The 16,119-nt window shown below is 55.1% G+C and overlaps 1 protein-coding gene across 6 annotated transcripts in view; it reads left to right on the top strand.

Moving 5' to 3' along the window:
- The window catches only part of KCNC4 (potassium voltage-gated channel subfamily C member 4), a 29,777-nt gene that overhangs the window by 3,013 nt on the left and 10,645 nt on the right, over nucleotides 1–16,119 (top strand). For all 6 annotated transcript variants that reach the window (XR_013185194.1, XR_013185196.1, XR_013185193.1 and 3 more), the window contains exons 3-4: nucleotides 5,071–6,007; nucleotides 7,696–7,881. Coding sequence is in view for 2 of the 6 variants with exons in the window: in XM_077190597.1 (XP_077046712.1) it covers nucleotides 5,071–6,007; nucleotides 7,696–7,881 (1,123 nt within the window). In the remaining 4 variants the exon portion in view is untranslated. The remainder of the gene's footprint in view (nucleotides 1–5,070; nucleotides 6,008–7,695; nucleotides 7,882–16,119) is intronic.

The raw sequence follows: 16,119 nt of genomic DNA, 5'->3' as shown, positions 1-16,119 counted from the left end.
GGCACGTGAGCCACGTCCCATCCTACAGGACACCTCTTCCATTGTCTCCCAATCACCTCCCAACGCATCACATCTGGGCTGAAACTGGGGGCAAGCACAATCCCTGCCCCCTTTGCACCCTCAAGCGCTCCCTGGGCACCTCCTGGGCACTCAGAGATGAGGGATTGTCCTTGGCAGGGCTGACTCCTGGCAGAGTTTCAGGATGCTCTAGGATAGGATGTTTGGGTTCCTCCTGCTGGGCTGCACCATGCCAAAACCTGCATTGAACAGCCCAGGTGTGGAGTGGAGGTCAGGGCTGGGGGTCAGGTCCTGTACTCACAGGATCCTCATGGTTGTCCCCAAGCAGCTCATGCTCCTCACTTGTAGGGCCACAGCCCCAAAGGACACCCTGTGCCCCTGTACCCCGCTGTCCCCACCAGGGCCACCCCCGTGGCTCACAGAGCCCATCAGGCACCGCTGACACCCCACACACCCCACCAGGGTCCCACAGCCCCCTCACCACACATGGCCCTGGCACCGTGTGTGTGCACATGGGAGCTCATCCACACACCAGAGACACCCCCACCCTCCCTGGGCACCCAGGCTGTCCCTCCCCACCAACGTGCCCGGGACATGTCCCCCAAAACCCACACCCCAGACCTTCCCTGGGCATGCAGGCTGTCCCTCCCCATGAGCACCAATGTGCCCAGGACAGGATGTGTCCCCCAAAACCCAGACCCCCCACCCTCCCTGGCCATGCAGGCTGTCCCTCCCCATGAACACCAATGTTCCCAGGACATGTCCCCCAAAACCCAAACCCCAGACCTTCCCTGGGCATGCAGGCTGTCCCTCCCCATGGGCACTGACATGCTCGGGATGTGTCCCCCAAAACCCAGATCCTCCACCTTCCCTGGGCACGCAGGCTGTCCTTCCATATGAGCACCAACGTGCCCAGGACATGTCCCCCAAACCCCAGAGTGTCTGCAGGCTCCCAGCCCGGTGCTCAGGCGCTGCTCTGCGCATGTTTCTCCTCTCCCAGCTCCTCGTAGATCATCCCCAAAGCTCTGCCCCGACCCCCCAGTACCCACCCAGCCCCTGGCACGCCCAGCTTATAAATCTGCCACACACACCCAGGCAGGCAGTTGGGATGGAGATGAATTCTGGATGCATTTAGAGGTGTAAAAAAACTCCATCAATGGTAAGAAATTCTGCAGGCATTTCACACCCACGAGCAGCACGCAGGGCAGGGGTCAGTTTGGCAAGGAGGTGTTTTTGCAGCAAATGTTAGAGCAACACACACACATGCAGAGAATGCTTGGGCAGCAAGAGCTGAACCCATTTTAAAAGGGTACCCCCTCCTCTGCCCATCTCTGAGGGTTCTTCACCTTGGAGAGATGCTCTGAGTGGTGTAAAGCTCCAAATAAAAAATTAAACAAAATTAAAAATAAACCCAGGCACAATAATTCAACTCCTTTTTTTCCCCCTGGTGTCATTTGGTTCTGCTTTTCCTGTGTGCTGAGCTGATCCTGGAAAGGCTTTAGCAGGAGGAATGTGCTGGAGGGAGCAGAGATGGTGGTGATTGAGGCCCAGCTGGGGCTGGAGCGGGACCAGTTTGCACTGGGATCTCCCTGCTTCCTTCTCACTGCTCTACATAAATGTTCAGCTCAGCAGTGCCATGGGAACGATCAACTTCCAGAGGGAACAGGAAAAAATACCAGTGTAGTTTTACCAGAGCTTAGGAGAACTGCTCTGGCAAGAGGGGAAACTGAGGCACAGAGCACGGCAACCAGCCCAAATTGCTGAGTGCACCCAGGTCCTGGCAGGAACCACCATCCAGCACCAGAATGCTGCAGGATTCCTGTGGGTACAGCATTCCTGGTGCTGCCCTGCCTTTGGTGGTGGGTGAGGTTCGCAGTGGTTGGGATTTCTTTGATACCCTATTTTGGGGTCTCCCCCTTTCTTGCCAGAGCCCCAGAGGTGCTGCTGGCTGCAGGGAACGTGCTGGAGCAGCTGGAGTTGCCAAACCTTGGGAAGCAGCAGTCCCAGGCTGTCCATGTAAACTCGCTCTCTGTGTGGCAGCCATGACTAAGAGTCTCCAGAGCTGAATTTCTCCGGTCGGTCGTTGCTCCTCCTCTCTATGGAGCAGCCCCTCGGGCCCTGACTCAGTTGGCTCCTCGTTATTTCCATCTTTCCCTCCCTCCAGCACTTCTCCTCCTGAGCTGGCAGCACTGTGAGCGTGTGGTTGGAAATCTCTGCCATGTTTCAGCCTCTTCTCCGTGCACCATCGATGGCCACGGGGTCCCTGGCTCCTCACTCAGGGAAAGTTTGGTCCCTGGTGCAGCTGCTGTCCCCGCTGGAGCTTTACACTTCTCTTCCCCATGGGAAACTGCCCTGGCTGGGATTTTACCTCCATGTCCAGACTCTCCTTACATGCAGCTCCTCATTGGTTTTTCCCTTTGCAGCCCAACTTGGAGAGTCCTGACCTCACTTTCATGGGGACTTTCAGGCTGGTGACCCTCTGCAGGGTCATGGATTTTTTGGTGACACCTATGGCAAGCTGTTGAGTGCAGGTCAATATTGTGTAGAACATCAGCAGGTTCTGGAGGACTTGTTTGGTGTGTATTGGTAGTATTGGGTTTATACACAGAGTTTATTTTATTTTGAAGACAGTTTTGCAAAAGGGCTTGAGTTTGGAGCAGAGACTGAGGCTGAGGTGAGACATCTTGGGTCAGACACAGAACTGGAGCAGCACTGGTCAATATTGTGTAGAACATCAGCAGGTTCTGGAGGACTTGTTTGGTGTGTATTTGGTTCATATATAGATTTGATTTTATTTTATTTTAAAGGCAGTTTTGGAAAAGGACGTGAGTTTGGAGCAGAGACTGAGGCTGAGGTGAGACATCTTGGGTCAGACACAGAACTGGATCAGCACTCTGGGGGGACACGATGGTTGGCACTGGCTGTGAACCCAACTTCTATTTTTAAAGGCTGATTTTGCTCCTTGGGCTAAATCAGGTCTCACCTCACACCCAGCAGCAGGGCTGCTTCATTACTCAAGTGTTTGCATGGTCTCCCTCCCTTCCTGGGTGATTTTTTTTTCTTTTCTACTTTGCTTTAAGTCTAAATTTTTACTCTTCAGGTTTTCCCAAGATCCCCCATACAGGGAAGCTCAGGAACGTGACTCAGCCCTCAGCTGAAAAGCAGATTATTTTGGCTGTGCCACCACTGTGTAGAGACACTTGTCTGCTTAAGCTGGCCTTGCTTTAAGATCCCAGTTTTGCTGGATTTGTTTGTTGGACACAACCGGTCAGCCCTCAGAGCTGAATCCCCATGCACAATCCAGAGGGGTCTGACTGAGGGGTGAGAGCATCTCACTGCATCCCCAGGCAGGTGTCTCTCACTGGGGCAGGAGAACCATCTTCCAGAGGTTTCTCCATCATTTAACGCCAGATTTAAACTTCACACCAAACTCCTGCTGGGCTGGAGCTCTCCCGTGTGGCTCTGCCCTTGGGGACAGCCCCAAGGACGCTCCTGGCAGGCTCGGGGCTGCCGCAGGGCACCGCCGCTCTCAGGGGTCGGGTGTTCCTCCAGCGTGACTCAGGCTGTCTCTGCTGCTGATTCACTCCGGCCGAGGATCCGGGCTGTGCCTGGAGCAGCCTCACGGTGCTGCTCCGCCAGGAGCGGCCGCTTGGGTGGCTCTGACAGCAAAAGGTCACGTCCAGCAAAGGGGCTGCGGCAGGACCTGCTCTGGGGGAGCTGAAACCACCGTGCTTTTGTGCTGCAGGGAGGTAGAACAAGAGTTTTTCTGCTCTGAAGCTGTATGGTGGTGTTCACAGGGACGAGGGAAGAGATGAGAATCTTGACTCCATGTTTCAGATTTATTATTTTATGATATATATTATATTAAGAGAAAATGATATAACTATACTAAAGAAAGGATTTCATCAGAAGGCTAGCAAGGAATGAAAAAGAATGATAATAAAATCTTGTGACTGCTCACAGCCTCGACACAGGTGGCTGTCGTTGGTCATCAAGTAAAAACAATTTCACACGCTGGGTAAACAATTCTCCTGATCACATTCCAAAGCAGCAAAACATGGAGAAGCTGAAGCTTCCCAGCTTCTTGGAGAAAAGATCCTGGCAAAAGGATTTTTCATAAAATATCATGGTGACAAAGCTGGGGTTTTTTTTGGGGCGGGGGGTCGCTTTTGGAAACATGCTCCAGGTAATGGGCTCGCCGTGAGGGAGGGTGGGAGCTGAGCAGGACTGATGGGAGCACCAGGGGGAACTTTGTGACACAGCCTGTGACTTCCAGTGTGTGCTGCTGGCCCCTCCTCACCCACATCTGAGGCGAGGAGAAGGGAGGAGGAGGAGGTGACACGGAGGGGACAATGATCTCCCTGCTTGGGCAGAGCAGGGAACATCTGGGTGTCACCAGGTCCAGGCAGCAGCAGGAGGCTGAGCTCTGCCTGCTCCTCCCCTGGTCCTGGATCTTCTGTGGGCACACCACCCACCAGTGACCCTTAGGGAGGGGGTGAATGATGTCTCTGACACATGCAGACCCCAGAGCTCATGGCTGTGAACAGTGTGAACCTGGCATCTGGAGGGGGTTGTGTTCAAAGGGAAAGCCCTTTGAATCTGTCCTGTCAAAACTCCCTTTTCATGTCTGTTCCCATTGGAAGATTGCTCCAGTCCCAGACTGTCCCAGTTCCCCCTCAGTCCCACCACTGCACAGCTGGGGAGCCCAGCACACCTTCTCCTGCACAGATCAGAGCACTTGGAGAAGGTCCTGGACTGATGGCTCCAGGCACTGAGGTTTGCTGTCAACCCATGGGAGAGGTCCAGGAATCTCTCCTCATTCTCCTCCCTTGGTCTTGGGGCAGTGGGTGGCAGCACCTGGAGTGTTTTGACCTCCTCCAGACAGGACAGGTTGCCCCACATAACCCATGGGAGAGGTCCAGGAATCTCTCCTCATTCTCCTCCCTTGGTCTTGGGGCAGTGGGTGGCAGGACCTGGAGTGTTTTGACCTCCTCCAAACAGAAGAAGTTGCCCCACATCAGCTCACAGCCCGTGTAACTTTGATTTTCACAGGTGGTTGCTTTCGCCTCGCTTTTCTTCATCCTGGTCTCCATCACAACCTTCTGCCTGGAGACACACGAGGCCTTCAACATCGACGTCAACGTGACGGAGACCCTGGTGGTGGGCAACACCACCACGGTGCTGCTGACCCACAAGGTGGAGACGGAGCCCATCCTCACCTACATCGAAGGGGTCTGCGTGCTGTGGTTCACCCTCGAGTTCCTGGTTCGCATCATCTGCTGCCCAGACAAGCTTCTCTTCATTAAAAACCTGCTCAACATCATTGACTTCGTGGCCATCTTGCCCTTCTACCTGGAGGTGGGTCTCAGTGGCCTGTCCTCCAAAGCCGCCCGGGACGTGCTGGGTTTCCTGCGGGTCGTTCGCTTCGTGCGCATCCTGCGGATCTTCAAGCTGACGCGGCACTTTGTGGGTCTGCGGGTGCTGGGCCACACTCTGCGGGCCAGCACCAACGAATTCCTGCTCCTCATCATCTTCCTTGCCTTGGGGGTCTTGATTTTCGCCACCATGATCTACTACGCCGAGCGGATCGGAGCCAAGACGTCCGACCCCACCGGCAGCGACCACACTCACTTTAAGAACATCCCCATCGGCTTCTGGTGGGCCGTGGTCACCATGACCACCCTGGGCTATGGTGACATGTACCCCAAGACCTGGTCGGGGATGGTGGTGGGCGCCCTGTGCGCGCTGGCCGGGGTGCTGACCATCGCCATGCCCGTGCCCGTCATCGTCAATAACTTTGGGATGTATTATTCCTTGGCCATGGCCAAGCAGAAGCTGCCAAAGAAGAAGAAAAAGCATATACCCCGTCCAGCCCCACTGGACTCCCCCACCTACGGCAAATCCGAGGAGAACTCGCCCCGGAACAGCACCCAGAGTGACACTTGCCCACTGGCAGTAGAGGAGGGGGTGACTGAGAGGAAACGGTCAGGTGAGACCCCAAAGGTGGGGCTGAGGGAGGGGGAGACCTCTGGGAGCTCTCAGGGCAGTTTGTTGGTCCCTGTGTCCCTGAGGATGGTGCAGGTGTGACCCCCAGCTCTGGGTGGGGCCTCTCAGGTGTGAGGGTGCTTGGGGAACAGGGCACTGCAGGTTGAATCCCCCATCCAGGCAGGGGGGAAGGCCACCTGCTTTCCCAAAAGCCATATCCTTCCCTCCTGATGGCACAGATCAAGTCACTGTGGTGGCCTTCAAGGCATCCCTGCCTAACCCACCCCTCCCTCACAGTGACAGAGGTAAGGCCACTCACCCTACTCTCATGTTAGCCTGGTCATGCCCTTGGCACAGATTTTTCCTTTGCTTCCTCCCACCATAAATCAGGGTAACCTTCACTAAAATAGATAAATCCATGGACATTCCCTGGGGCTTGACCCCACCTCCTCATTCATCTGCTGGTCGACAGAATCCCTGCGGTGCTGCTTCAAATCCTCAGCAAAACCAGTCCTGGACATTTCTCTTTTTTTTGGTCACATGCACTGAGCTGAAGTTTGGGGGTTGGCCAGTCTTTCCTTAGGCTCAGCAGAAGGCACAGCCCCAGCTGTGGGCAGCTGTGGGGACCATCCCTTGGCCACCTTTGGAGGTCCGTGCAAGCCCTGCCCCACTGTCAGTGCTGGCCATGGTGGCTGCTCTGCCCCCTTTGTCTTGCTGTGCTGCCAGTGGCACCTCTGGGGTGATGGAACAGGAGGCAGCATGGTGGGGTTGAGTTCTGCACCAACACTGAGGTGTTTAACAGTGCTGGGGCTTCCCCTGCTGAGGAAACAGGGAGCTCTGGGTGCCCCAAACAGCTCTTTCCCTTTATAAATCTCCTTTTCCCACAGGCCTGTGAATCCCATCTGCTCCAGGAGCCCTGGCAGCAGGGAGCAGTCAGAGCCAGGAGCCCAGGCCAGGCCCTCACGTGGCAGAGCATCCTCTCAGCCAAGGAACCAGGGAGCCAGAGGACATAAATTAGCACTTCCCACCACCCCGAGCAGCCCGTTCCTCAGCAGTGTGAATTTTGGAGAGCTAATTCCCTCCAATTAGGGTGGGTGGATCTCACAAAACCTGGGGTGTTTCATCCCCAGCAGGTTTTATAACCCTCAGCAGGACTGGAGCTGCTTGGAATCATATCTGTGTTTGTCCTGTGTGACCGTGTTCAAAGGGGTCTCAGGATGAGGGAAGAGACAAGGATCTGACTCCATGTTTCAGAAGGCTGATTTATTATTTTATGATATATATTATATTAAAACTATACTAAAAGAATAGAAGAAAGGATTTCATCAGAAGGCTGGCTAAGAATAGAAAAAGAAGGAATGATAACAAAGGCTTGTGTCTCGGACAGAGAGTCTGAGCTGGACTGTGATTTGCCATTAATTAGAAACAACCACATGAGACCAATCCCAGATGCACCTGTTGCATTCCACAGCAGCAGATAACCATTGTTTCCATTTTATTCCTGAGGCCTCTCAGCTTCTCAGGAGGAAAACTCCTAAGGAAAGGATTTTTCATAAAATATGTCTGCGACAGGGGAGGGTCTTCTCTTCAGTGGTCCCCAAATGACGATCGTGAGGCAGATGAGGGAAAATTCAGACAGACTCTCACAGTTTGCCAGCTGCTGATGGGTCTGTGGCACCTCCCTCCCTGCAGACTCCAAGCAGAACGGGGAGGCCAACGTGGTGCTGTCGGACGAGGAGCAGCCGCTGTCCCCGGCGGACGAGGAGCAGCGGCCGATGCGGCGCTCCAGCACCCGGGACAAGAACAAGAAATCCTCCACGTGCTTCCTGCTGGCCACGGGGGACTTCTCCTGTGCAGCAGATGGAGGCATCCAGAAAGGTAAAATGGCTGGAGGAGTGAGCAGGACATGTGGAGGTTGAGTGTAGGTTTGTTGGGCTGACCCAAGACTGGTTCATCTCCATCCACCTGCCTGGCTGTCCTCTGCTCCCCAAACCCACATCTTCCTGCCCCTCCATCTGCTTCACCTCCATCCAACACATCTCTCCATGCTGGCTCCACATTTTATGTTCTCCTCCTCAGTGTTCTCCCCCTCAGTCACCCCCGTCTCGGGTCTGTGACTCCCACTTGGGGTCTGTGACCTCCATTTGGGGTCTGTGACCTCCATTTGGGGTCTGTGACCTCCATTTGGGATCTGTGACTCCCATTTGAGATCTGTGACCCCTGTTTGAGATCTGTGACCTTCATTTAGGGTCTGTGACCCCTGTTTGAGGTCTGTGACTCTCATTTGGGGCCTGTGACTCTCATTTGAGGTTGTGACTCCCATTTGGGCTCTGTGACCCCTCTCTGGGATCTGTGACTCCCATTTGGGGTCTGTGATTCCCCTTTGGGGTCAGTGACCCCGTGCTGGCTGCACTGCCCTCCCTGGGGGCGCAGTGTTCCAACCTCTGCCTCTCCAGCTCTTCTCCTTGGGTTTCAAACCCTCATTTCTGGATGGTGTGAGTGGGACATCTCTCCTGGGGACATGGTGAGGTTGTGACTGAAGGTGACCAAAAGGTTTTCAGTAGGATAAAAAAGCAAAAAACCCAGAGTCTTTTCCCCTGCTCTCCCCTGTGGTGGCTTTTGGTGGGTTCGAGCGTGGGGAGCTGAGATGTGTCAGTGCTGCCTTGCCAGCAGCTCTGGGCTGCCAGAAAGGCTCCTCTGGGCTTGGAACAGGAGCTGTGCTAAGTGTTGAGGTTTTCCATGGGAAACTGAGGGGGAGATGAGTCAGGAAAACACAAAACTCTTCTTCCCATGACAAAACAAAATCTTCTTCAACCTGGTCTGTAGGAGCGTCGGGGAGATGGATGGAGAGGAGAGATCTCTGCAGCCAGGGCCTGGAATTTGTGGGTTATTGCAAAGGGCCAAGTGCAGGGACCTGCTGGGAGCTGCCAGCCACAGCTGGAGCAGGACTGAGAGAAGAGAGGGGGAGAGAGGATGAGAGAGAGAGAGAGAGAGAGAGAGTAAGGGAGTAAAAAGGTAAGAGAGTAAACGGGCAAGAGAGCAAGGTTCCTGTTACAATACCATAAATCTTCTTCTGTGTTGAATATTCTGATTCTCACTGACCAATCTAGTACAAGATACAAATCCTATGGCATTTACATACAGCCTGTAAGAATCATTACATTCCCATACTGTGTTACATTTTAAACCCTACAAACTCCTCTTTGGGCCCCTTCTGCCAAGCTGGCAGGGTCTGCTCTGCCCCTTGGGCCTGTCTGCAAGCAGAGGGTGTTGTTCCATCAAAAGGGGATCACCTTCAGCTGGCCACACCATTGTTTTCCAGTTGTTCAGTGACTGAGGGATCTCAAAGCTTGCTTTCATTCCAATCTCGCTTATAATTTCTATATTCTCAAAATCTTTTGCCAGGCAATCATATTTATAAGGCTTTCATCTTCCCCAACACTGGTCTCAGAGTTCTCTGCTCCTTTGCCCATCCCTCAGCACTCCAGCCCCAGAAGGGGTAAATCCAGAGCCCCAAAACCCAGCTGTATCCTGGATTTCTGGGGTAACTCAGGGGAGCTCTGGGCTGCCAGAAAGGCTCCTCTGGGCATGGAACAGGAGCTGTGCTAAGTGTTGAGGTTTTCCATGGGAAACTGAGGGGAGATGAGTCAGGAAAACACAAAACTCTTCTTCCCATGACAAAACAAAATCTTCTTCAACCTGGTCTCAGAGTTCTCTGCTCCTTTGCCCATCCCTCAGCACTCCAGCCCCAGAAAGGGTAAATCCAGCCCCAAAACCCAGCTGCACCCTGGATTGCTGGGATAACTCCTAGGGCACAGCTCAGTTTCCCAGTTGTGCAGGGTTTTGTGTGTCCAGGGTGGTGTGGGATGCTGTAGCTGCAGAGCTGACCTACTTCTACCTCCCTGGAACCAAGTGCTGCCCGTTGCTCCCAGGGAGCTGGGACCAGGCAGGAGCAGGGATGATGTGCTGCATCTCTGAGCTGCTCCCCAGGACCTCTTGGTGCTTTGGAGAGCCTCAAGGGTTTGTTACTTTTGATGGGACACAGGGAGGTGTTTGGGTGCAATCACATTTATCAGTAGTAGGAGCAAGTTGGTTATTTCCTCCTGGGAAATCAAAGATTCCCTTTGGCATTGCTGCTCAGCCTCAGAAAGAGGACAGAGAGGAACAGCTCTGCTCATCCTTGGGGTGCCATCAAGTATCTGCTTGAAATGCCTGATGTTTTTTCCCTGGAAGTGCCTTTTCCTGTGAGGTTGGTCCTGTTAATGTGGAGAGGGGAGAGAGGTTTAGTTCCACTCCAGACTGGGAGGGGGAATGCTGAGCTGGAGGGATGGAGGAGACAGATGAAAGCCAGAGCTGATTTTCCTCCTCAGCAAATGCTGAAGCCCGGCTTCAGCTGAGGCATTTGAATCTGGTCCCACTGAAGCCAGGAGAAGTGGAGCAGCTCTGAGAGTTGAGGATCCAGAGCTGCTTTCACTCACTCCCAAATCCCAGGAGATTTCTGTCCTTGTGTGGTGGCACAGCAGCTCTTTGAAAGGGCACTGTGGTGATGCTTCTTGGGGTGTTCTGGGGTCTCCCCTGAAAATTTCAGAATGCCTTTTACACTTCAGAACAGAAGCTGTGCACAGGTCACTCATCCCCATGTTGCTGGAATGATGCTGCACCTGGAGAAGGCTGAATCTGGTGTCCAGAGGGCTCCAGAGGTGCTTGAGACCTTTTGGGAAGGGGAACCTCAGTGCCCATGTCCTGCTTGGGTGTGGGACAGATGGTGGGAGGCCGTCCTGGGAGGTCAGGGCTGGCCTTGGGTGACCAGAGGTGACCAGAGATGGCCAGAGGTGTCCAGAGATGACCAGAGATGGTCAAAGGTGACCAGAGATGACCAGAGGTGACCAGAGATTACCAGAGATGGTCAGAGGTGACCAGAGATGGCCAGAGATGGCCAGAGGTGGCCAGAGATGGCCAGAGGTGACCAGAGATGGCCCGAGATGGCCCGAGATGGCCCGAGATGGCCAGAGATGGCCAGAGGTGACCAGAGATGGCCAGAGGTGACCAGAGATGGCCAGAGATGGCCAGAGGTGACCAGAGATGGCCAGAGGTGACCAGAGGTGACCAGAGATGACCAGAGGTGACCAGAGATGGCCAGAGATGACCAGAGATGACCAGAGGTGACCAGAGATGGCCAGAGGTGACCAGGGGGTGAAGCAGCCTCCAGCAAAAATCCCTTGGGAGCCGCAGAGGCGCCTCTTGCCTTGGTCCTGATTTATCTCCTGCTGAGGCTGTTTGTTCTGGTACTGGGATGTTGGCAGCTCTGCAAATTGAGATGAGCTTGGTTCTGAGCCCGACTCTCTGATGGCCATCTGTCAGATCCTGGGACAGGTACTGGTGTCTGTGCAAGCTGTGGAAATCAGGGGAGGGAGCTGCTTTGGGAATGAGCTGCAGATCTCAGCATCCATCGTGGTTTAACCCCAACTCTGGGTTGGTCTTGTTGGGGCAGCTCAGAGAGGAGCTGCTCCTGCCCTTGGACCTGAGCCTGGAGCAGATTGAGCTGTGGATTCCTGTGTGGAATGTGTTTCTTGCTCCTGTGGCTGCCTGCAGTGGTGTTGCTCTGCTCCCTGGCTGCCAGGGATGGCTTCAGAGCCTTTATCTCCCCTCAGCACTGGGGTCCTGCTCAGCCCTTCCCAAAAACGCGTCCTGCTGGCTCAGACACCTGCCATGGGGCTGCCTTGGCATGAGAGCCCTGTCCTCTGCTTGGATGGAGGGACATGGAGGCAGGGAGAGTCCAGCCAGTGAGACTGGTGAGGGTGGAACCATGGAATCACCTGGGCTGGAAAAGAGCTCTACGAGTCCAACCTTCCCCCAGCACCTGGCCACTAACCCATGGCCCCAAGTGCCACATCTGTGTGTGTCTTAAAACACTCCAGCTCCTTTATCAGCACATTAACACGGCACAGCAGCAAATTTTGGCTCTGTAGAGCATGGTGCAGCTGATTTTCACTGTTGGTGTCAGTGCAGGGCTGTGAGTCCCACATGGCTTGAGCATGTGGGATGGGATCAAGCTGGGAACACTCATGGGAGCCTCCCCTGGAGTTGCCTGGCTGGGGGAGACTGAGGACCAGCCAATATTTGCACAGGGACATGACCCCACAGGATCTGTGTGCTAGGCCTCTGTCTGTCCCCAGCCCCACAGGATCTGTGTGCCAGGCCTCTGTCTGTCCAACCCCACAGGATCTGTGTGCCAGCCCTCTGTCTGTCCCCAGCCCCACAGGATCTGTGTGCCAGGCCTCTGTCTGTCCAACCCCACAGGATCTGTGTGCCAGGCTGTCCCCAACCCCACAGGATCTGTGTGCCAGGCCTCTGTCTGTCCCCAGCCCCACAGGATCTGTGTGCCAGGCCTCAGTCCCAGCCCCACAGGAGCTGTGTGCCAGGCCTCTGTCTGTCCAACCCCACAGGATCTGTGTGCCAGGCCTCCGTCTGTCCCCAACCTCACAGGATCTGTGTGCCAGGCCTCTGTCTGTCCCCAACCCCACAGGAGCTGAGCGCCAGGCTGTCCCCAACCCCACAGGGTCTGTGTGCCAGGCCTCTGTCTGTCCCAACCCCACAGGATCTGTGTGCCAGGCCTCTGTCTGTCCCAACCCCACAGGAGCTGTGTGCCAGGCCTCTGTCTGTCCCCAGCCCCACAGGATCTGAGTGCCAGGCCCCTGTCTGTCCAACCCCACAGGAGCTGAGTGCCAGGCTGTCCCCAACCCCACAGGATCTGTGTGCCAGGCCTCTGTCTGTCCCAACCCCACAGGAGCTGAGTGCCAGGCCTCTGTCTGTCCAACCCCACAGGATCTGTGTGCCAGGCCTCTGTCTGTCCTAACCCCACAGGAGCTGAGTGCCAGGCCTCTGTCTGTCCCACCCCACAGGATCTGAGCGCCAGGCCTCTGTCTGTCCCCAACCCCACAGGATCTGTGTGCCAGGCCTCTGTCTGTCCCCAACCCCACAGGATCTGTGTGCCAGGCCTCTGTCTGTCCCCAACCCCACAGGATCTGTGTGCCAGGCCTCTGTCTGTCCCCAGCCCCACAGGATCTGTGTGCCAGGCCTCTGTCTGTCCAACCCCACAGGAGCTGAGTGCCAGGCCTCTGTCCCAATCCCACAGGATCTCTGTACCAGGCCTCTGTCTGTCCAACCCCACAGGATCTGTCTGCCAGCCCTCTGTCTGTCCCCAACCCCACAGGATCTGTGTGCCAGGCCTCTGTCTGTCCAACCCCACAGGATCTGTGTGCCAGGCCTCTGTCTGTCCCCAACCCCACAGGAGCTGAGTGCCAGGCCTCTGTCTGTCCAACCCCACAGGATCTCTGTACCAGGCCTCTGTCCCAGCCCCACAGGATCTGTGTGCCAGGCCCCTGTCCCCAGCAGCAGCACCTTCCTGGGCTTTGCTGCCTCCCTGCTCTACCCCATCCCTCTGGCACAGCTCCCAGCCTGTGCCTGTGTGAACACTCAGAGCTGCAGGCAGCCTTGGGGTCACCCAGCACTCTTTTATTGGCAGCAAACCCATTCCTAAAGTTCCTAGAACAATTCCAGGGACTCTGGGTAGCCCCAGGGTGAGTTACTGGGGCACCAGCTCTGTTTATCAGCTGTGGCAATCAGCAGAGCACAACCCCCTTGTCCACTTGTGGCACAGCAGCAATTTTTGGCTCTGTAGAGCATGGTGCAGCTGATTTTCATTTTGTTTCTTGCTGTCAGTTCAGGGCCGTGACTCTCACATGGGTGGGAGCTGCAGGATGGGATCAAGCTGGGAATGGGAGCATCCCCTGGAGTTGCCTGGCTGGGGGGGACTGAGGACCAGCTAACATTTGCACAGGGACACGACCCCACAGGAGCTGAGTGCCAGGCCTCTGTCCCAGCCCCACAGGATCTGTGTGCCAGGCCCCTGTCTGTCCCCAACCCCACAGGAGCTGAGTGCCAGGCCTCTGTCTGTCCAACCCCACAGGATCTGTGTGCCAGGCTGTCCCCAACCCCACAGGATCTGTGTGCCAGGCCTCTGTCCCCAGCAGCAACACCTCCCTGGGCTTTGCTGCCTCCCTGCTCTACCCCATCCCTCTGGCACAGCTCCCAGCCTGTGCCTGTGTGAGCATTTAGAGCTGCAGGGAGCCCTGGGGTCACCCAGCACTCTTTTATTGGCAGCAAACCCATTCCTAAAGTTCCTAGAACAATTCCAGGGACTCTGGGTAGCCCCAGGGTGAGTTACTGGGGCACCAGCTCTGTTTATCAGCTGTGGCAATCAGCAGAGCACAACCCCCTTGTCCAGTTGTGGCTTTAATCTGGCTCTGGGTATGGTGGGAGACCACGACAGCCTTGAGGGACTGAGTCTTGAGCTCCTTCCCAGGTGCTCCTGCAAGTGTGGCTCGGGATAAATTGATGGGGAGAATGAAGTGTTGGGCTTGGGACAGGTTTGCCCCTGGTGCTCCATTGCTGAGGATCCCTGGGGAAATCAAACATCTTTATGAAGTTCTACCTCAAAATGTGATGGTTGAAACATATTCAGAGTGAGCAGTGGGATTTTGACCCTGTTTCTGTGCCTGTTTGCACCTTTTCTGTTCAGAGTTTGGAGTGAGAGACAAAGCCCACCCCATAAACCCCATAAACCCCATCAGCAGACCCCTGCCTTGCTGGCAGCTCCCAGCAAACCCTGACCCCATAACACCTCCTGTTGGGGCTGTTTGGGTCCTGGAGTTACCCCAAACTTTCAGGGAACGCTTGGATTTCAGCACAGCTGCTTCCTACACTCAGGGAAACACATGAGCTCCTCCAAGAGCCTCAGCACACCCAGGAAAAGAGCAAGGAGAAGGAAAAACGAGTTTTTGGGAGTGTTGTGGGGAGCAGGGTGGTCTTTGCACCAGCTGCTGTGGGTGGGAAACTCCCCCCAGCTCAGGGCTGTGCTCGTTCCCTCCTCTCTCTCTGGGTGCATCCGTGCCAAGAATAAATAAGGAAATTGCTCTTCTGCTCAGGCCTGCTGCTGCTCCTGCTTCCACTGCAGGGAGGGAAAGCTTTGCTGGAGTCAGCAACAGGTTTAGGCAGGCCCCTCTGCCCTCTGGACCTGCCTCTGCTGAAGAGCTGGAGCAGCTGAGTGTCCTCAGGGGGCTGAGGGGTGGGAGAATCCCTGCTGGCGCTGGGAAAAACCCAAAAAAGGGGACAAGCCCCAGATTTGCAGAGGTAGTGAGTGCTCTGGAGCCTTTCCCAGGTGATGCTCCTGTCTCAGCACCCCCTTGGGGGTGTGTGAGGGTGATGCTGGGACTGCTCTGCTGTGGGTCTTGATCCCTGGTCCGAGCCCAAACCAGCAGAGCCCAGAGATGTGCCACGAACTCCTGGGCTGGGACACAGGGAGGGATTCCAAGCCTGGCACTGCTGAAGGAGCCATCCATCACCTTGTTTTTCTGCTGTCAGGAGCTGCCTCCCTCTGCTCCCCCCACACAAAGGCTGCTTCCCTGGTCCTCCTTGCTTTCCCTGGATCTCGCTGGTGCCTTGGGAAGGCTCAGGCTTGGCTGGGTTTGCTCAGCCAGGTGCTCCCAGGGAAGGTCCAGGCACAGGGACATTGGGCTCCTCACAGCTGGGAGCATCATTAATTTTCCATGGTTTGGCAGCAGATCCAGGGAACAGACTCATCCTTAGCAGTGGTGCTTTGTGGATCTAAAAATCCAATTTTCAGTGCAAAGACTTTGTGTCTTCCCAGCAAGAAAAGTGGCTTTTGACCTGCGAGAACATTTCCTTGTTCAATAAAAGCTGGATTAATTCCTGGCTTTTTGGGGGAGTGTGAAGCGTCCCCATGCCTAAAGAAACAGAAATATTTGCTCTTTAATGCATTTTTATGGAAAAGAATGAGCATGTCTACCTGCTCCTTTGCACACAGAAAGGTGTCAGCAGCAGCCTGCTGCTACAGGGGTGTAAAAACCAGAGCTGGGGGAATCACTCCTTCCAAATCCCATATTTGTTTGAGTTCTGCTGCTTTTCCCCGTCTGCTTCAGCCCACAAAATCCCCAGACTCATTCCTCATTCAGAGCAATTTGGGAAACAAAAACCCAACACCCTCCAAGAGCAATTTGGTCTCTCATTGATGACTCCGAGCCCTGGATTTGGCCG

This window comes from Agelaius phoeniceus, chromosome 25, assembly GCF_051311805.1.
Source record: "Agelaius phoeniceus isolate bAgePho1 chromosome 25, bAgePho1.hap1, whole genome shotgun sequence".
Lineage (NCBI taxonomy): Eukaryota > Metazoa > Chordata > Aves > Passeriformes > Icteridae > Agelaius > Agelaius phoeniceus.
Note: the sequence above shows the minus strand (reverse complement) of the source record. Positions and strands in the feature narration are given on the sequence as shown.